This window comes from Mastacembelus armatus, chromosome 4 (genome assembly GCF_900324485.2).
Source record: "Mastacembelus armatus chromosome 4, fMasArm1.2, whole genome shotgun sequence".
Taxonomy (NCBI): domain Eukaryota; kingdom Metazoa; phylum Chordata; class Actinopteri; order Synbranchiformes; family Mastacembelidae; genus Mastacembelus; species Mastacembelus armatus.
The window spans coordinates 18,822,140-18,840,584 of record NC_046636.1 but is presented as its reverse complement, the minus strand read 5'-3'; the positions used below and the strand labels follow the sequence as shown (position 1 = coordinate 18,840,584).

At 39.3% G+C, this 18,445-nt stretch overlaps 2 protein-coding genes across 2 annotated transcripts in view; both read right to left on the bottom strand.

The window, feature by feature from the left end:
* kif1aa (kinesin family member 1Aa) overlaps window positions 1–7,883 on the bottom strand; it is a 34,526-nt gene extending 26,643 nt beyond the window's left edge. Inside the window, exons 1-2 of the mRNA XM_026304909.1 lie at window positions 7,746–7,883; window positions 6,007–6,159 (exon numbers count right to left, since the gene is read on the bottom strand). Of these exons, the coding sequence (XP_026160694.1) occupies window positions 6,007–6,112 (106 nt within the window). The 5' untranslated portion in view covers window positions 6,113–6,159; window positions 7,746–7,883. The remainder of the gene's footprint in view (window positions 1–6,006; window positions 6,160–7,745) is intronic.
* Window positions 7,884–11,388: 3,505 nt separating this feature from the next.
* Window positions 11,389–18,177, bottom strand: LOC113129273 (tetratricopeptide repeat protein 39C). The gene is made up of 13 exons (XM_033325173.1): window positions 18,144–18,177; window positions 17,143–17,271; window positions 16,644–16,758; window positions 15,890–16,250; window positions 14,967–15,135; window positions 14,527–14,620; window positions 14,323–14,430; window positions 14,119–14,228; window positions 13,903–14,026; window positions 13,707–13,804; window positions 13,515–13,619; window positions 13,367–13,405; window positions 11,389–13,264 (listed from the first exon to the last, which is right to left on the bottom strand). Exons 1-13 carry the CDS (start codon window positions 18,174–18,176, stop codon window positions 13,175–13,177), a joined length of 1,575 nt encoding a protein of 524 aa, XP_033181064.1. The 5' UTR covers window position 18,177; the 3' UTR covers window positions 11,389–13,174.
* Window positions 18,178–18,445: the final 268 nt, after the last annotated feature.

Sequence of the window (18,445 nt, the reverse complement as noted above, 5' to 3'; positions counted from 1 at the left end):
ATCAATTGCTTTGTTTAAGGCGTTGTTTCTGATTTATGACGGTTTATGATGTCACAGACTGAGGTCTGGTAAATTCAAATGCCCAGGGTAATCAGTGATGACTCAAGCAAATCTTCATAGTTAATTTATGTCTGATCACATCATTTCCTACTGATATCTGACCTAACTTGATATTAAATGTCTGCTCTGTGACCTGCTACAACTGAATCTGAGGTACCCATTAACCTTATGATGACACATCTTTTTCCGCTCCAGTTCATCTCTTAGCTATGTTACTTCCATTGTAGTGGAGAGCCCTCTGGCTTTTTATTGATGCGTAGCTGATGCAGTAGAAATGAAATGTGATTCATCAACAACTGAGCCACAAGTAGAAACATTATTCTCAAAAAAAAAAAAAAAATTAACATATAACAAGAGAATATGTCTTTTGTAGAAAATACTTCTACAAACAAACATATATAATAGAATGATTGGGCCTATTGTCTGTTCATTCTCAGGATTTTGAAATTTTACTTGGTATTTAAAGGTGAAATCTGAGATGAATAAATGCAAATTTCTTTTTTAATAACAGAATCTATCATACTTATGTACTGTAATCAATGAATTGTATGAGAATACTACATCACCTGGTAGCACTGCCACCCAAGAACAACTTATCTCGTGTGGTGAAAATGTTTCCTCTTTGCTCCCAGAGCTCCAGACACCATTTTCTCTGGTAATGCAGATGCGGTCGATAATAGAGGAAAAAGCCCAGGGCTAAGTACACTCTCAAGTAAGTGTACACACTATTATTTCCTCCCTACATTGCTATTGTCTTTCCAGCTATGAAATATAGGCCAGTGTGGCTCTCTTGTGTTTTGGCTTTCAGGCCCATTCCTCATGACAAAGAGATGAGGCCTCATTTAGGAGCATGACGTGTTCAGGTACTCTGGATGATGGCCAAATATAAACAGCCTGTATACAGTGCTCTCTTTCATCTTCATCCAAGTAGTGTATTCTACACTTTAAATATATGAGGTTTGCAACTAACCCCAGCTACAGAATCAGTTTCTGCAATCAGAAATATATTCTATATTCTATACTACCCAGTTGCCCTCCACAGTCTCCTGTCACAAATGCTCTTCTGTAGTACTGTGTCATGAATGTGTCATGACATCATCATAATTAGAAATTCTGGTTAGACCTGAATATCTACTTAGAATTGAGCAGGTATCTAAGAGTAATGTGGAAATGGTTATTGGTGGACTCTGATGCTATGGACCATTACAAAGCCAAGCTTCTCAGATATTCTAAAAATCAACTGTGATTTTGCAGTTATCTACAAAAAAAAAAGTCTGGCTGGATGATAAAAAAACATCCATCTTAGTCTTGGCACCTGTCAAAACTGATCACTAACCAAAGAAAAAATGCTTTTCTGTCGTGGGAAAACAGGAGAACCACCGAGAAAACTAGTGTAGTGTAGGGTATGGTTTTGTTGAAACTGCAACTGTGAAATGGCCGCTCTAAGAGAACCTCTTTAGGTTTACGTGATGAAATATTACAGTCTGATCATGAATAAAGGTCCCACAAGATGTCAAGCTGCCACATGGTAAAAACAGCAGCTGGTTTTCTTGGTAAATCAAAGTGGCCTGGACCAACAAGAAAACCATCAAATAAACCAAATTTAAACGGAGGTCTGCATTACTGTACCAAACCTCTAAAATGAAAAATATGAAAAAGTATAAGATGTGACTACTTATCCGATTAACAAGAGGCAATACGTCATCCTCCTATTGCTTACCCATCTTTGACTCTGCTGTGATTCATGCAGGACCCACCCTCCTCCCACCAGATAGAAAAGTGCCTTGCTCTCAGATAAAGTAATTACTTCAGATTGGCGGTGACTGGAAGTACAGTGTATATGAGGATTGCAGCAGCAGAGCTGCCTGTTTAAATTGCAGTCAGTAGCTTGGTGACATTCTCACCAGGCTTGCATGTCAGTCATCCCCATCTGAGGCTCATTTTAGCAGCGTTTCACATTAAGTACACATTTCTTTTTAATCGCAAAGTGTCGAGATTATAGATGATGCCTGGTCTAGAACTCATATCATTGAGGACAAATGTAATTAGACAGAATACAACAGCAGCTATTTTTCATTTGGGAGTGTGCTCCCATACCTCATCACCAGAGGTGTTCAGGAGTGCATGGACATAGCTGCCAATTCCACACATTTATCAGCATGATGTTGAATTTACTGCCTTTTACTAGTGAGTTTTAAGTACCCCTAAATGAGCCTTTTATTTTTACAACACACAAATCACATCTTATGAACAGAGGGATTGTTGAAGAGTAAGTACTTTTTCTTTAATAGTTTGTGACTCTTTGAAATGAAAAAGCTTATGGATGAATAAATGTAAACTTTCTAAACACTCAGGAGCTTAAAATTCGGAATAGAAAAGAGATACAAACGACAAATGTTCCACTGTTAACATGAATTCTTGCAGCCTGTTCTAAAATAACCCTTGTATATTTACTATATAGGGCAGGATGTAGATCTGTAAAACATCAATTCATTCTAATTTCCAATTTTTTCAGTCTGCCAATTTTTTAATCAATTAGTAATTTCATTTCTAAAAGGTCAGACAAAAGGGAAAAATGTCCATCACGATTTATTACAACCTACAGTATGGTGACATATTCTGGACCATGTTCTAAGCCCCCCAAAATATTTATATTAATATCATAGAAGAAAACCAAATACTCACATTTTATAATCAGGAGTAATTTTTGCTTTGGTTTATAAATTTGATTTTGATGATCACTTTTGGGGATCAAAACAATTTTAATCCCCAAAAGTTTGCTGTTTCACAAATATAATAATAATTGTTCCAGCTCTGTTTTTAAAATTCTACACTGTCCTTTAAACAGTAGTTTAGTAGCAGTTTTGTATAGATGTCATTTCATGGTCATTTCATTTTATTCCCCAAAAATGAGTATTAGAATTACTATTGGGGATTTAAAACACCTCTACATATATACTGTAATGTACGTTGAGTCTAGACACTTTTTTAGAACGTTACCAACCCTCACCATTATCACTCAGTTATGGCCACATGTCACATCACATTATAGTGGTGCCTGTCTGCTGTAGTTAATTTAAGCTATTATCATATTTTCAACATCCAATTATAGTACATTGCATGTGTGTCTTTGTCATGCTGTTGGGTTTTTAACATTGTGACTGAGTAATGCTGGTCAGACTGTCACGGCTGACCTGCCCCAGTCAATAGGAGAGAAAATGTGGCTATGTCAGCAGGTCTGGTCGAGGGGATATGAACCCACTGACAGAGAGTGAAGGTGAGCTACACAGATGCTATATTCAGCAGCAGCGGCAGCAGCAGCAGCACTGGGCTCAGGTGGTGTGCTAGATGCTGCTTTAAGCCAATGTGAACCTAGTTTATAAAGCATTATTCTATAAGCAAGAGGCACGCTAGATGTCCAGAGCAGTAAACATGTTGCAAATGTTGAAATGTAAAGCAGCTGCATGAATCCACAAGTTGTCATTGTCTTCTCAGCTGTCATTACAACTATTCACATTTATAGAAACTGACTTCAAATTGTTAAGTGCTGTATATACAATGATCTTTCAAGTAAAAAAAATAACATGCATATTCTGCTCAGGTTTTCTGCTGCAAAATACAGTAAAATACATCCACCAATAGTTGCAATGTGTGCACCTACTAGGCCTCTAAAGAGAGGCCCATTATTCCTTCAGCCATGTCCCCTGCATCTTAATTAATGTCAGCGTGGGAGGGAAGGTTTCTCAAACAACAAGACTAATGCCATTCTCCTGCTTTGTGGGAACTGGGCTATTGACCCACAGGAGTGTCAGAGAACACAAAGCAGAGAGTGAGACAAACACAAAAACCCAGAACTCTTTTTTTTCTCCTTCCTTTTCTGAGCCCAGACTACAGAAAGACAAGGAGGCATTGATGCCATACCTTCTCCAGACACTGCAAACCAATGGGCTTCTTCATGACATCAGCCTGCTCACATTCTCTAGTTCACATCCAAATCCACTGTCTCAGTTTGGAAGAGAACAATCTGTTCTACTGAAAGACCTGCTCACTGAGAGCAGTTGTGTGTCTGACCAACATGAAAGAAGTTTAATTTCTAGAATAGAAAGGCTGATGAAACAGAATCGTGACTGAGGCTGCGCTACAATCTGATCATACCGGCATGCGTCAGGCTGTAAAATGCTCAGTGTGGGTGGCTTCCTTTACTACATCAAACTGAGATGTCAGCTTGTTTTATTGTTTCCTCTTTCCCAAACTCTTTTATTGCAATTGACCAAATTACCAACAAGTGCAACATTTTAATTAAACTGAGGAATCAGGCCTTAGATCCAGATTTAACTGAATGCAGGCTTTGTGTTAATGTGTGTCATTAAATAACATTAATTTTGACTGTAAACCAGAAAACATACATTTTTGTAGTCCTTTTTGGAGATCTGTAAAGATGTCTCCAAACAAATACCCTTTAATAATAGTGTAGTGACTAAGCAGTAACTGTACAAATTAGCATAAAGTAAAGGTAACTCCACTATGATTACCATGTCAGTCAAATTTAGAAGTCACATTTGCCTGGATAACATGATTCTGAAATCAGATTCACAAAGGATATTTTAGTATATCCACAAAGTGAATATTCAGTATTCCCACTGGACCACAGAGCCTGTGATCTAAGTTTACACTGTTAAAAGAGACAGTGCTAACAGCTGAATATTAAGTAATTTTCCACTGCTGTAGAGCCACATTAAGAAGCTCTAAGCCAAGGCACCAGTCTCCTTGAAGGTGTCAACTAATTTTCAAAACCATCATACTGTGAAATCTTTGAGAAATGAATTCAAGATAGGAATAAAATTATATTTTTAAAAGAGTTTTATAAATGATCTGGTGAGGACCTACATCGTGAAATGCAACAAATTTGACAGGGAAAATATGATGGCCCAAAAAGCCACCCAGCTTGTTGTGTAGTCACCCATGACATGAGGAAGGAGGAGGGAGATTACTAAATTAGGCCAAGCGGTAAATATTTCAGGAAGCCTCATTTATTATTAATGAATGGCTTTACCTTGCAAAGCAGACTACATATCGAGTATCTTTCCAGTCTCCTCTCGACCAGTCTTCACTCTGCGAACTGCATAACCCAAGGAATGTGGGACATCTGAACGCAACATGCAAAACTGGACAACAACTTTTACTGCAGATTTTGCAGAAAATCATCGCTGTCGTTTACTATGAATAATTTTATAATGACATAAAAATGATGTTTTTTCCAACTGCTCTCTGCCATTATTGTGCTTAATTTATATTAAGCATTAGTGGAAGATTTGAACAAAAAGCTGCATATTAAAACACTGATTAAGGAGTCATTTTTAAATTAGGTTTAATCTGGCAGACAAATAAACAACAGGCCTCGTCCTAAATAAATATCAGGTCAAATATGCAGGAAGATTAAGAGATTTCCAAAGCAAGTGATTTCATTTTGATAATTCCTCTGTTGCTCGCTCTATTTAGCAACTGAAAACATCCTTGCAATGACAACAGAAGATGGCATTTTCTCTCTCTAAAAGCTCTAATCTCAACAGGACACCTCTGAAATCAAAGCTGATTCTGAAAAAATTGCTCTTCTTACATCCTGAAATTTGCACAGTCACCCCAGCTCCTATGCAGATGAAATCAGTATCTTTTCATAAATCCCCTCACACAAGAAGGTCGGACGTCACGGTCTGCAACAGAACAGCTAGAAAAGCTTAAACTTGTGTCTTCTGTTTGCCAAAAAGTGTCCGAGCTCAAGCTTACAGCTGGCTTGGTGCCTATTGGCTGGGTGTGTATGTTTTTACTGCCTATGCAGTTTATTCTCTATTAAATTCTGAATTTAAGACAATAAAACACATACAGCATAAAAAGTCCAATCTTTCAACACATGCTGTAGGTGAATTAATTTCTTGTTAGTTTACTTACTGGTGGTGTTTCCAGACATCTGAATGATGCATTTGCTTTCTTTTTCGATCTCCCTTGAATTGAAGGGGCGGACACGCACCGCCACCTTCACAGAGGCTCCAGCCATGGTGCTGTCTTCCTAGCACCTTGGGAAGCCTTCCTTACAGCCCAGCTCTGAAGAAGGGAGCAGATAATGAATTCTAATTGAGATCATTTAACCAGCATGTGTCAGTTCATGAGCAATTGACATGCAGCAACAGACTTCTCCTACCTGCGTGGCATGTATAGTGTTATGCAACAAAACTGAGGTATAACTTTAACATTTCTTTTAAAAAAAACTGCAAAAGCACAACACCTCACGGCTGATGTCACCAGCACAATAGAAGAGGGCAGGCATGCATGGTCAGCTACAGCCACAGGAGATGTATAATAGAGCTAGCAGCAACAAAAGAAGTGCAGCAGCAGCATCTAAATGTCAGGTTATGTCTCTGGATCACAATGGTTCTGGACTGAGCCACAAATCCAGGATCTGGCTCCATTCAGTGGCTCGGTTTCATAAACAGCTCTCAGCTTGTCATGCTGTCTCCTAAAAGACTAAATTTGGAAATTGTGGGTGTATTAAGAGGAACCATGATTCATCATCTGTGGCGATCAAATTACAATCATTTAATGTCTTCATCAATAAGCTTTAACAGTGAACAATAAGACATGTAGTATCCCCAACATCCCTCAGAGCTGGAAATATCCCATTACATAAAGCTTTAATAATTTAAGGCATAATAACAAAACAAAAAAAAAAAACGCCATTTCATATACTTAATTTATGCCAAGGTTTGGAATAATGTTGAATTTGCCTCAGTATTCAGAGCATGTTCCAATGGGTTTGTGACTCAGACAACTATCATTATCATCATTTAGTGTTGTAAATTTGCTGTGTCACTGTGCTTCCTGGCACAACCCCAACAGCTGCCACCTAAAACAGAGTCAGCTGCGAGATGAATGCAGGCAACACTGTGTTTTATTGCACTGTAGGTTTCAAACGTGCACCTGAGTGTGTTAACACATACTACACGAAGCAGAAGATTTCACCACCCCAGTTCAATACCGTGCTGAAATGATGATGAACTTCACATGATGACAGTGTGTACCTTATGTACACTCAATGTACCATAAGAGATCTCTTACATACCAATAACACTGAAGATGTTTTTTTTTTTTATTTTCATGGCCAACCAGCTGATGATGCTGCTGGGCGGCCACCATTTTCCCAGTGACAAAGCCTAATGTAATATACTACTTGTACTTGAGCATGACGACAGCTTGATGCGTTTTTTTTTTTTATACTTCTTACTCATAAAACAATATTTAATAATGCTTCATTTAAAATGACAGCAAATACATAAAACACGCGTCGGTGCTGGCTGAGGGCCTATATTTTCGTTCAGGCTAAAATGGATCATTCAGAGCTTTAATGACTTTCTGTAAAATTAGTTCTTGCGTCATTTTCAGGGCTTATGATACAGCATCTCTACATTTAAAGCTGCCTTCCCTTCGCCCAGTGACAGCTGTCATTCACAGTAATGTCATTTTGTCTCCTTACTATGTGTCCGACACTGACAGCCTTTCCAGTGGCCGCACCCTATGCCCATCTCTCTCTCTCTCCTTCCCCCCAGGGGGGGGTTGAAGTAAATAAAGACAGCGTCATTAAACCTGCGGAACCAGCGGGACAATGGAGAAATGGAAATAAAAGCTAAACCTACTTCTTCAGTGCCGGTGACGTCTTGCTCCCGTCGCGCTCGTCCGTCTTATCCTCCTGCTCCGTAGCTACCTTCCACCCCCTCCGGTCTCCAGGTCTGGCACTGCCCCTGCTACCAGTCTCTCTTCGTCATTAAAACGGGAAGGAGGGGGGTGGGGGGAGGTAGGGGTGGGGTGGGGTTGAGGTTACCACCGACGGTGTATCGTACCCACCCACCCCTTTTCCCTGCTTTGGGACCCAGGAGGTGTTTGTTCGGTCCGGCCCGTTTCTTTCACCCTGCGAAGAGTCAAAATGGCTCTGTTGTCTCCGCGTCTTCGGCGAGGATGCTCAGCCTCCACCGAGCCGCTGACATCACCGCCGAGGGAGGCAGCAGCATCGATGCAGCAGAGAGGGCGGGGAGCAGGGGTTAGGATCCCTCTGAAACGCCTCGTATCAAAGCTGGCCTACAGTAAAACATTTTAAAGTTAAAAAAAAAAAACACACACACACACAACAGGGTAGAATCGTTTTCTCAAATGTGTATAAAAAAGCCCTGTTTAGCTGGGCCTATTGGACTGGTTTGAATGCAGTGGACAGCAGGAAGAGAAACGCATTTCTTCCTGAATAAAGTTTAGTAGGTCAAGCCAGGGACATCATGCTGAGAGGACACAAACCAGCACAAAGCAGGTCCCTGTCTGTTCAGTGGAGCACACCATTCAGCAGAGTCTGGACACAGAAACAGCATTTTCCTGTAGCAGAAATGTTGCTTCTTTTGTCCTATGTATATTTTTCTGAAGTCATGAAGGTTGTGTTATAGGTTGTGTTCCTACTGCAGTAATTTATAAAAGTTAAATGGTAAACATGTACAGTTGTAATAAAAAAGTAATGGCAGTGTTTCTATTTCCTGGTTTTATGAATAAATCAACATACTATTTCTAAGCTGAGAAAAAAGTCTTTATTCAACACACCTGTTAAACATACAAAGTGATGGTGGGAATTTTTTTTTTTACTGGCAACAGTGTTTTAATAACTGGTTGAACCACCTATGGCAGCAGCAGCAGCTGTGGATCAGACCTACACAACGTTCAGGAGGATATGTGGATCAGTCTTCCTTACAGAACTGCTTCAGCTCAGCCATATTCTCCAAGGACATCTGCTGTGAACGTCTCTCTGGAGGTCTTTCATCTCTGTTGGGATTTGACTGAGCCACTCCAAAAGGCAGATTTTGTGTCTCTGAAGCCATTCTGTAGAAGAGTTACTTCAGTGTTAGGGGTGAAAAAGACCTGATGCTGTGTTTACATGCATCCTACATGCAGAACATATGTTTTTATTAGTAGATAAAGCTTTTTGTAACATACTGTTGTAGTTCAGTAACAGTAATTTTATCAGACCTTAGCAAATGTTTAACTCTAAACAGACCAGACAAAATGCAGCACGTGGAGAAACGTTCTCATATGACACTAATTGCTGAATTGAGAGGACCAGGCCTTCAGGACAGTAATGTCAGGACAGTAGCTATAGGTTGTTTCTCTGAGAGAAATATATTTTATTTTCACTATTATCCATTTAAACAATGCTGCATAATAAAATAAACACAGTAATATTCTTATAGTACAATAAAGTCTGAACAGCAGCTCTATTTGGCAGTTGGTTGTTTCTGCTTAGGTGTACTACTACTTCTCAATTAACCGCCTACATGTTAAAATGTGCTTAATATATTTTCTCTGAATAGTATACTTCTTACTGTAAGGAAGTTTTTATATATATGAATGGGTTTATGACAATATTTTCCAGTTTTGTATTGTGATAAACTACAGTGCATGAAGTTGGACATGAAGTGCAGCAGCAACAGAAGGTAGTAAGATACTTTGTCTGCTCAGGTTTCAAGCTGAGTGGAGCACAATGCAATTGTTACTTTGCTCTTACACAGTCCCACTTCTCTCTCTCTCTCTCTCTCTCAGACACATTTGCTTCATGCGTTACATCTCTCTTGGGCCCCCTCTGTCATCTCCACTTCTGTCTGATGCAATTGCTTTATTTAATTCATCAGCATTCACATTTTAAGGACTGATGCATGCAGTGAAAGAACATGCTGCTCGAAGAACAGCATGGTCTACCAACGTAACACAGAAAATATAAGAATTGGGTGTGAATCACACCAGATTACAAAGGATGATGTCATACCCCTCTACCAACCACACGCTAGATGAAGCACTCCCAAATACACTTGTCCGCCCTGTCTTAAAGGGAAGTAGGTATAGCTGACGGCACAGTTTTTTTAAAGTGAGTGTGAAAGAAATTGTCATTAGATTATTTAGGAAGACCAGCGTCAACTAAAGGAAGATGGATGTGAAGCCCATGGGAGTGTTTCTGCCCAACCATCCAGCGCTGTACTGCCATGTCTGAACTCAATGGCACAGGAGTCTGAATAATTTACTGAGTGAGTTGTTACCTTAAGCCTAGTGTGACAGACATGTTTTCTTAAAGAGATGCTCTTGGTGTAATCTATCATGGCATTTAGAATTAACTCTCAGCCTAATCACACTGAACATAAGAGAGAGAAGCAATATTATTAATAAATATAACAATGAATTATCATGTGGAGCAGCCCATTTAAAAAATATTACATCCAATAAAAGTAAAATACCTATTGATTAATGTATAAACATCACTTTAAAGATTAGCCTACTTTTAACTACGTAATATGCTGATTGGTAGCTTAATCTATAATAGTCCTCATCATAACCATAATAATATCACAATTAATTTGATGATTATAGATTGTATTACTAATCTGAATCTACTCAATCTGTACTTACTTTCTACCACTGGATATTCTTGTTTAGCTCTTTTTGTGGTGTCTCTCCTTCTGTCACTGTAATGACAATGTGGGAAAATACATTTGCATCCTGGCTGCTGTCTATGAGATCAACTCCCCCTGGTGGAATAAAAATAAATGAATTATGTAGACAGTTAAAAAGCAAAGTGTAACATACAGGACGTGATTGTAACAAGACATTATAAGATAATTAAAAAGGTACCATGAGCTTCTGTCTGCTTCATCAGCTCAGATGTATAGTCAGGATCATCCAGAAGGTTTGTTTTCATTCCAGAGAACTTTGTGGGTTGATGTCAGCATGCAAGTCTTCCAGATCTGATAATGTGGGCACATACCCCTTGTCAATAGCGTCATATCAGCTGCCTCTTAGTGACTCCAGGGCAACTGGTGAGAAGCGCTTCACATGAGTGTTTCCTCATTTTCTGAGTATCGGAGCCGTTTTTCCCAGGAAAAACTGAGTAGAGATATGGCAGAGCAGACATGGATACGTTTTCCCCTGATGCATCAATGCCTCTTGCACATTTGATATAACATCAATTGTTCTAAATGCAATTTTTAGAGAAAAAAAAACAAAGAAAAGGACCACATTCACCTAGATTAATGGAGAACAGTTTATTGTAGAGTTCAGTGACACATTGCAACACCATCGTCCTGACATGTAACCTCACTTTCAACAAAATCTCATGACAGCGGGGAAAAAGTCTTTCATTGACGGATGTGTTTCGTAAAGCAGGTAGGCAACATCTCACTGACATTTCACCATTACATGACTTGCATTTTACTGACCACTTACGTGGTGGTCACCTTAACATTAACCACAATTTACATCCATCACAGCTAGAGGGGATGACAGGCTTTGTCTGACCAGTTTAGTGTGAGCAAAACAAGTGTATCCATCTACAGTCTTAAACATGGGATTAAAAGCAGAGTGTTGAAAGTCTCTGTAAATGAAGATTCTTCTCCTGGTATATTGCTCAGACAACCATAACTCAGAAGGCAATACCTTGCATGGAATAATACATATTTACAGCGTGACACTGTGTTGAGAAAGTTTGTTAAAATCACTCCTTATAGAAATATTATGCCTTGTCACAAACACTGCAGTCTATCTTGCTGACCACCACAGAATTTGCAGTGTCAAATCTCTTAACCAAAATAGCACACTGCAAATGACACCTGAAAAGTATAACGTCTGTTACGTAATAAATAAGCTTGTCAATATAATGGACTAATTTAAATCTTGTATCATTAAAACACTATTAAAATAAGTCGTAAGGCTGGCTTTTAGCAGCACCTTTCAATGGAAACATTACAGTACTGAATGTACTGGATTACAATAATAAAATAATATGTGTTTGTAGGTATGGGAATACAGGTACATTTAACTACAGTACAGTCTTAAAGCCACTTACCCTGCCAAACCATGCATAGCGCAGAGGATCATTGGCCTGCTGTTTTCACATAAAAAAGGGCATTGTGAAGTGATTTCTCAATTACATAAAGTATATGATGTCAAAAATACTCAAGTGTGAATAACTCACAGTGTTCTTCTTATTACTATGTGTGATTTCATTCTTAACCATTAAAAATATTGGACTTTATTGAAATATTCCTGTGTTAACTAATTACACCACAAGATTCTCATTGAATTTTCACTGTGAATGTAAATGGCCCCTGTGCGATTGGACTCAAATGTCCCTTCGCAAGTTAGCGAACAGATTTTGAAATGTTTGTTAGGATAAGCATTAGTTATTAAATGACAACTGAAACCCTTCATAGTGATTTATAAGAACAGGTTTCAGGTTTATGTGAGATGGCAAACAACTGGCTATTTCACTACTATTTGTAAGATCTTCAAATGCCTTCTGCGTGTTTTCAAAGAATAGTTGAAAAACACTATTACCCGTAACTTTTATTGTCACAAATTTACTATTAAGAGCGATATGAGCTAAAAAAAAAAAAAAAAAAAAAAAAAAGACACTTTTATGTGGCGAATTGTTCACTGAAGGAGTGAGGCAAAACTGAAATACACAGGTTAATGAAGAAAATTGTTACTAGCTAACTAATACATTTGGGGGCAGAAAACACTTAATGGAAAAGTTCAAAATTTGTGGAAATATACTTATATTTGTTGTCTTTTCCAAGTATTGATATCAGCTTCATCTCTGTATACTCAGTTTAAAATAGAAATGTTAGCACATTAACAACAAGACAAGGGAAACAGCTATTACCCAGCTGGGACTGTATGTTTGCATGTTTGTATGTTTGCAACAAATTCCAAGTATATGGATGCATCGGTAACTAGCTTGCTGGCCATCAACTGGAAAGTCTGTGCCAGAATGACAGCTTTGTTTTTAACTTGGTAGCCATGACTATAATAGCTACTGCCATCTGTTTCCAGGTTTTGTGTTAAGCTCATACGAGCAGACTGGTATCTGTACATGTGCTGAATGCGCAGAGATGAAGCCTCATATCAGCCTAACTGTGGGTGAAATGACAAACGTGTATTTCTCCAAACCCTTTGGGAATAAAAAAGGAGCCAGTTCACTGGGATGTCAAACAGTTAGATTGGTGTGAAGAGCCATGAGCATACTGCAACTTGAGCCATTGTAGACTCACTGTGGCACCACTTCCTTCAACGAGGCCAGGGCTGAATGGATGCGGACATGAAGCCTGTTCTCAAAATCGTAGCCTGTAAAATCCTCCTAAAAACGAGATAGATTGACAGTTGAAACATGTAATATCCTGTATTTCTCACATTATATAGAAAAATAAAAACAGGCTAATTTTGATGATGACTATTTTACCTTTGCTTGAAGTAGAAATGATCTTCCCTTTCCTACTGTCTGGATTCCAATACACAAAAAAAGACTAGGTGACTCATGTTACATTAAAATCCCTTTTCACATCATCAGGCAATCCTAAATATTTGAATGTTATGTGCAGCAGATTCACCTCTGGTTTGGCAAGCAGTATACATCCCAGCTCATAGACAGCATACGGCTGGACATATGAGTTGATCTGTCGTCCGTACTCATCTCTAGCAGCCAGCTGGAACGACTGTGTCACAAAATAAATGCAAAGAGCAAGATGAGTAACATAAGTGTAGAGCATTTGCAAAGCAATTCGGTGCTCATTGTGTGATACCTGAACAGCATCTCTCATATTTCCATGACACTTGTGAATGGCACCAAGAAGGAGATGTTTCAGGCCTCTGCATGTAGCGTCATCTAAACTCTGTAACACTGAACAGGACACGAGAGAGATTATCACATAAGGTTAAATGAAATCAGGCAGCAGCTAAACTGATTACGCTGACATGAATCATGTAGGTTACACTCACCCTGATTCATTATCTGTAGTTTAGTTGAGGAGCAGTTCGGAAGCGCTTTCCACAGATAGAGCACCTCGATTACGCCGAGAATGCATAGCTCTCTGGTGGGCGAGATCTTTCTCAATCTCTCAGCCTGCACACAGGAATCACACAGGAAAGGCAAACTGTGGTTATACATTCATGGATCCTTTGGCGAAAAAGGTCAATATTTGCAGTCAAACCTACCCTTTTGACAGCAAATTGTTCTATCTGGTTGTTTTTTCTCTTGAACAGCTTCTGCACATCTTTGAAAACTCCACTCGCTCCATCCAGGTCACCTGAAGCACCCTGACACACTGGACAACAACAGAACGTACTGTGTGTATAACACAGAGCATCTACTGTAACATCCCACCAGTGTAGGCATCTGTTAGTGTGTGTCAGGCTCACCTCCAGTCAAGTAGGCGTAATAGCACTGTGACCAACGAGACTCATTCTTCAGCCTTTCAAACGCCCTGTACGCGTCTTCGAAGTTCATCTCTATCATGCTACACCAACCTGATACAAAGACAAGCAGACAACGAAATGAACCCCTCAGAGTGCTGTACCCCTAGTGCCAGTATGTCACAACTAACCTGATGAGAAGACACGTACCAATCTCATAGAGACACACATGTTGGATCTCTCTTTGGTCTGATGCAAGCTCTAGTGCATCATGGAAACAGGCCAAAGCACTGTTGATATGGCACTGAAGACAGAGGAGAGAGCACACACACCAACAGGTAACAGAAATTATGCTGGACATCCACCACATGCATATGTTAAATGAAAGTTAGATTATAATTAAATGATGGATCAGATGTTAGTAAGTTAATGAACCATCTGTCATGCATATCAATTATATGTGCTTGAGCAGAAGCTGCTAAACTCGATGATGGAAGATACTTTGTGTGTGTTTGGCGAACACTGGCTTTATCCGGCATTACACACATAAATAAATGATTACAGCTTGTAATCTGTGAATCACTACAGCCTTATCAAAGTTCTGCTTAGCTGGCACTGATTGTTACCAGTGATGAGCTTGCTGCACATACCTCTAGCCTCTGAACCCGTCCTTTAAAGAACATGAAGAGTGATGAGTTCGGGTACACCACCGACTTTCTCTGCAGAATAGCCTTGGCCTCCATTAGCCCTGCATTTGTATCAGAGCCATCTAGAGCAAAGAAAGGCAGCACTACTGTGTGGTACCACAAGAGGGCCAACCTGAGCAACACAGTAAGAAACTCATGTTAGACTGCTTTAACAATTTTCAGTTTTTTTAAAAACCTTTTAAACCTCAGCCAGAATTGAAATTAAAGAGGCAGAGTGGTGCAATATTACACTCTATGTACGGTATCATTAACTGCTGCATATAATACTGTACATTTCCATAAAATAGGGGACTGTCTGAAGTATTTAAACTATTATAGGGGAACCCTCTAAAATACAATATATGAAAGTAGAGAGGTAGAAAGTAGAAATTTTAAGAGTATAACATGTTTTTTACTATATGGATTTTGAATTGTTTTAACATCAGTATTGTCATTAAATGTATGACATTTTATACATCCACTTGATTAATTTAAGCACAATATTATATTCACTCTATTTTGCTCTGTTTTGGCTTCTACCCATTACTGAAAAAAAAAAAAAATCAGTGCCAAACTGTCAAACTGTTCACCGGCCAATCGCTAGTTAACTGTGGTGTTTGGTGCTGGAGAGATAATGGCCAGTGGGTGAACCAAAATAATGAGGACGTGGGGCCTGAAACTCAAATAATCAGCTGAAAGACACCAAAATCCCCATAAAAGTGAGGGGCACTGCAGAGTATGGTGATGTGATACCTTTCTCATCACACACCCTCAGCTGAACCATTGTTAATATAAGAATATTGCTTGGAGGAGTTTTAAACAATTATAGCTAATTTAAGACTAAACTGACATTGGTCTTTGAATTAATACAGTCCTAGTATACTCACGTAGCTAGTGGTGCTTTCATGTCCTTGCTCTCGCTGGCATACATAAGGGAGGACAGGCCCTGAAGTCTGTCGCCAGGGAAGCCCAAAAGATTGATAATCTTGAGCAGGTGTGGTGGAACCATAGAGATGCACAGATGGAAGAGGCCGTATCCGAAGCTGACGGAGCCCTTGAGCCGGTCTAGGGCCTCGGCCGTCACGCTATTCTCCACAGATGTGTTGTGGTTGGCGTTGTCTGCAGAGACGGACTCCTGGCTGGTGGAGGGTCTTCGCTGACAGGCCTCCTGCAGCTGGCTGATGTCACTGTGGCACTTATTGTACATTTTCCATGCCTTACGAAGAATCCAGCCTCCTTTGATATACGCTGTTAGTAGAAACAGTACGTAGGATATAGTTAAGGCGCGTTTGATTCACGACATGCTCAGGTGGAAAAACAAGACCATAATTTTTGGTAATGAGTTTATTGATGCGCCTGATCAATGTGTGAATGCAATTTATAAAAATATTCATGATAAAATAATATAATTAATATTCTTTAGCCACACTATAGGCATAACGCTAGACACATCTATCATTTGCTCCAGATTTAAATACCTTAATGACTGTTAGAGCAGTAGAATTGTAATCATTTTGAGTCCTTCCATTATTTTCAAACAAGACATAAAAATAGCCCTTAAAACTAATCATATTAAAAAAACACTGCATCATATTACCTCTAAGGTGAATAATCAAATCAATGATCAATCAATTTGATTACCTGAAAGCTCCTGTTTGACAAAGGAGAGCACGGCGAGGTACACCTGACAGTCAGCAACAATAATTTGTCTCTGAAGGCGGTCTACGACAACAACGCCTGACCTTTGGGAGTCCATCTGCAACAGGCACGTATGAATTCAAAGATTAGTATACTGCATACAGACACCCTGCAACTTTCACCACAGGCTTGCATCCAAAGCAACAAGGAGCTTCCTGATTGACCCAGAGCAAGCCCAGCTCATGACTACATTTCACAGAAGTACCAATTGAATCTGTAAGTGAGCTTGACATGATCTCGCTGCTGACACCATCACTGGGCCTGATACTGATGATGTAAACACTGTTATCTGTATGCTAGTCTGCCCTGGCTGTGATATTAGTAGATCTGAATGTGTAACTTGCTGGTGTTAATATGACATAGATTCAGTACTAACTGTTATCAGAGTTTAGTTTATGGGTTTGCTATTGCCTTCTAACAGTCCATACTGTTTTACACTCACACTCTTCTTGATCTTGTTCCTGATAGTCTCTATGACTCCAGCACTGTCACTCTCACACAGTTTCTCAGTGGTCCTCAGGTCATCACAGGCTGTTTGCATCTTTTCCTCCTCAAATGTCATCATGGCATTCTGCAATGAAATGCAAGAAGTCCTTAAAACCATAGTATAATTGTGACATTGTTTTGGTTTTTCAGAGCAAATTGACAAGCTGGCTCACAATCTTATAATACAAGGGAAGAAGTGTTATGTAATATGCCTCAAAAGAAGGCAGGGACAAAGGGCTCTTTCTCCATAACAATGAATTGAGGAACACGGTGACAGCTGTGTTTGGATTGCAAAGATGCTACCCAGCTGACAGAATCAGAAAACCATTGCTGGAATGTTGCTCAGTCCTTTTCAGTCATGATGAATATGGCAATATATTATATATATATATATATATATATATATATATATATTTTTTTTTTTTTTTTTTTTTTTTTTTTTTTTTTGATTGACAATTCAAGATGGGATTCATAGCTCCACTGTATGTATGTAACTATCACTGTGCATGTTCGAATGCCTCCCATGAAGGCCAGATGTCACCACCCCCACCACCTCCAGAGTCATTTAATATCTGGATGGCATCGTTTCTGGCTTGATGGTGCATGAGTGTTGACATGGGAGGCAGTGACAGAGGGAGAGAGAGAGAGGGAGTGTATGTGAGTGGGTGAATACACTGAAAAATCACCCTCTCCCGTCAGGGATGGATACAGTGTTATAGTAATGTGCTTCTCTACAAGATCAATGCAGTTCTCGAGAGGAAGACACATCGATTATGTTAATGGATGGAAAAGAAAGGGTGAGGATGCCTGAGGAGGTACAGCCAACCTGACAGATTGGATCATTTCAGGTCTTGATACTGTTTAGTTTCTAGTGACCTGTGAGAGTATGGGCTCAAAGCTGATATTACCTTTGGCATTTTATTTGAACTGTTAATGATTAGCTGAATGGAAACTCACCAAGAAACTGACAAAACTGGCCCCAAAGCTCATCAGTGGGCTCTGGGTCCTAGACAGAACACAAAGGAAGAAACCACAGAAAAATACTCATGAAAAATTACAATAAAATCTCAATCATACCCCTAATACAGCATTGAAACTTTTCTTCCTGAGGAGAATATATTTTTTCCCAGCACAAAGTCTCCTATATATTGTAACTTTCCCTCCTAACACAAAAAGAGCATGTGCAGGATCAGCCCTTATGTACTATAAAAAGCAAGTGTCCAAAATGGGATTAGATAAATAACATGAAAGTGGATAGT

Coding starts and splice junctions, on each gene's coding strand:
- LOC113129273 (XM_033325173.1), bottom strand. CDS start 18,176: ATGAGCTTTGGGGCCAGTTTTGTCAGTTTCTTG. Junction 14,229..14,322: donor TTACGCCTACTTGACTGGAG/GTGAGCCTGACA, acceptor GTTGTTGTCCAG/TGTGTCAGGGTGCTTCAGGT. Junction 13,406..13,514: donor TACTGCTTGCCAAACCAGAG/GTGAATCTGCTG, acceptor ATTGGAATCCAG/ACAGTAGGAAAGGGAAGATC.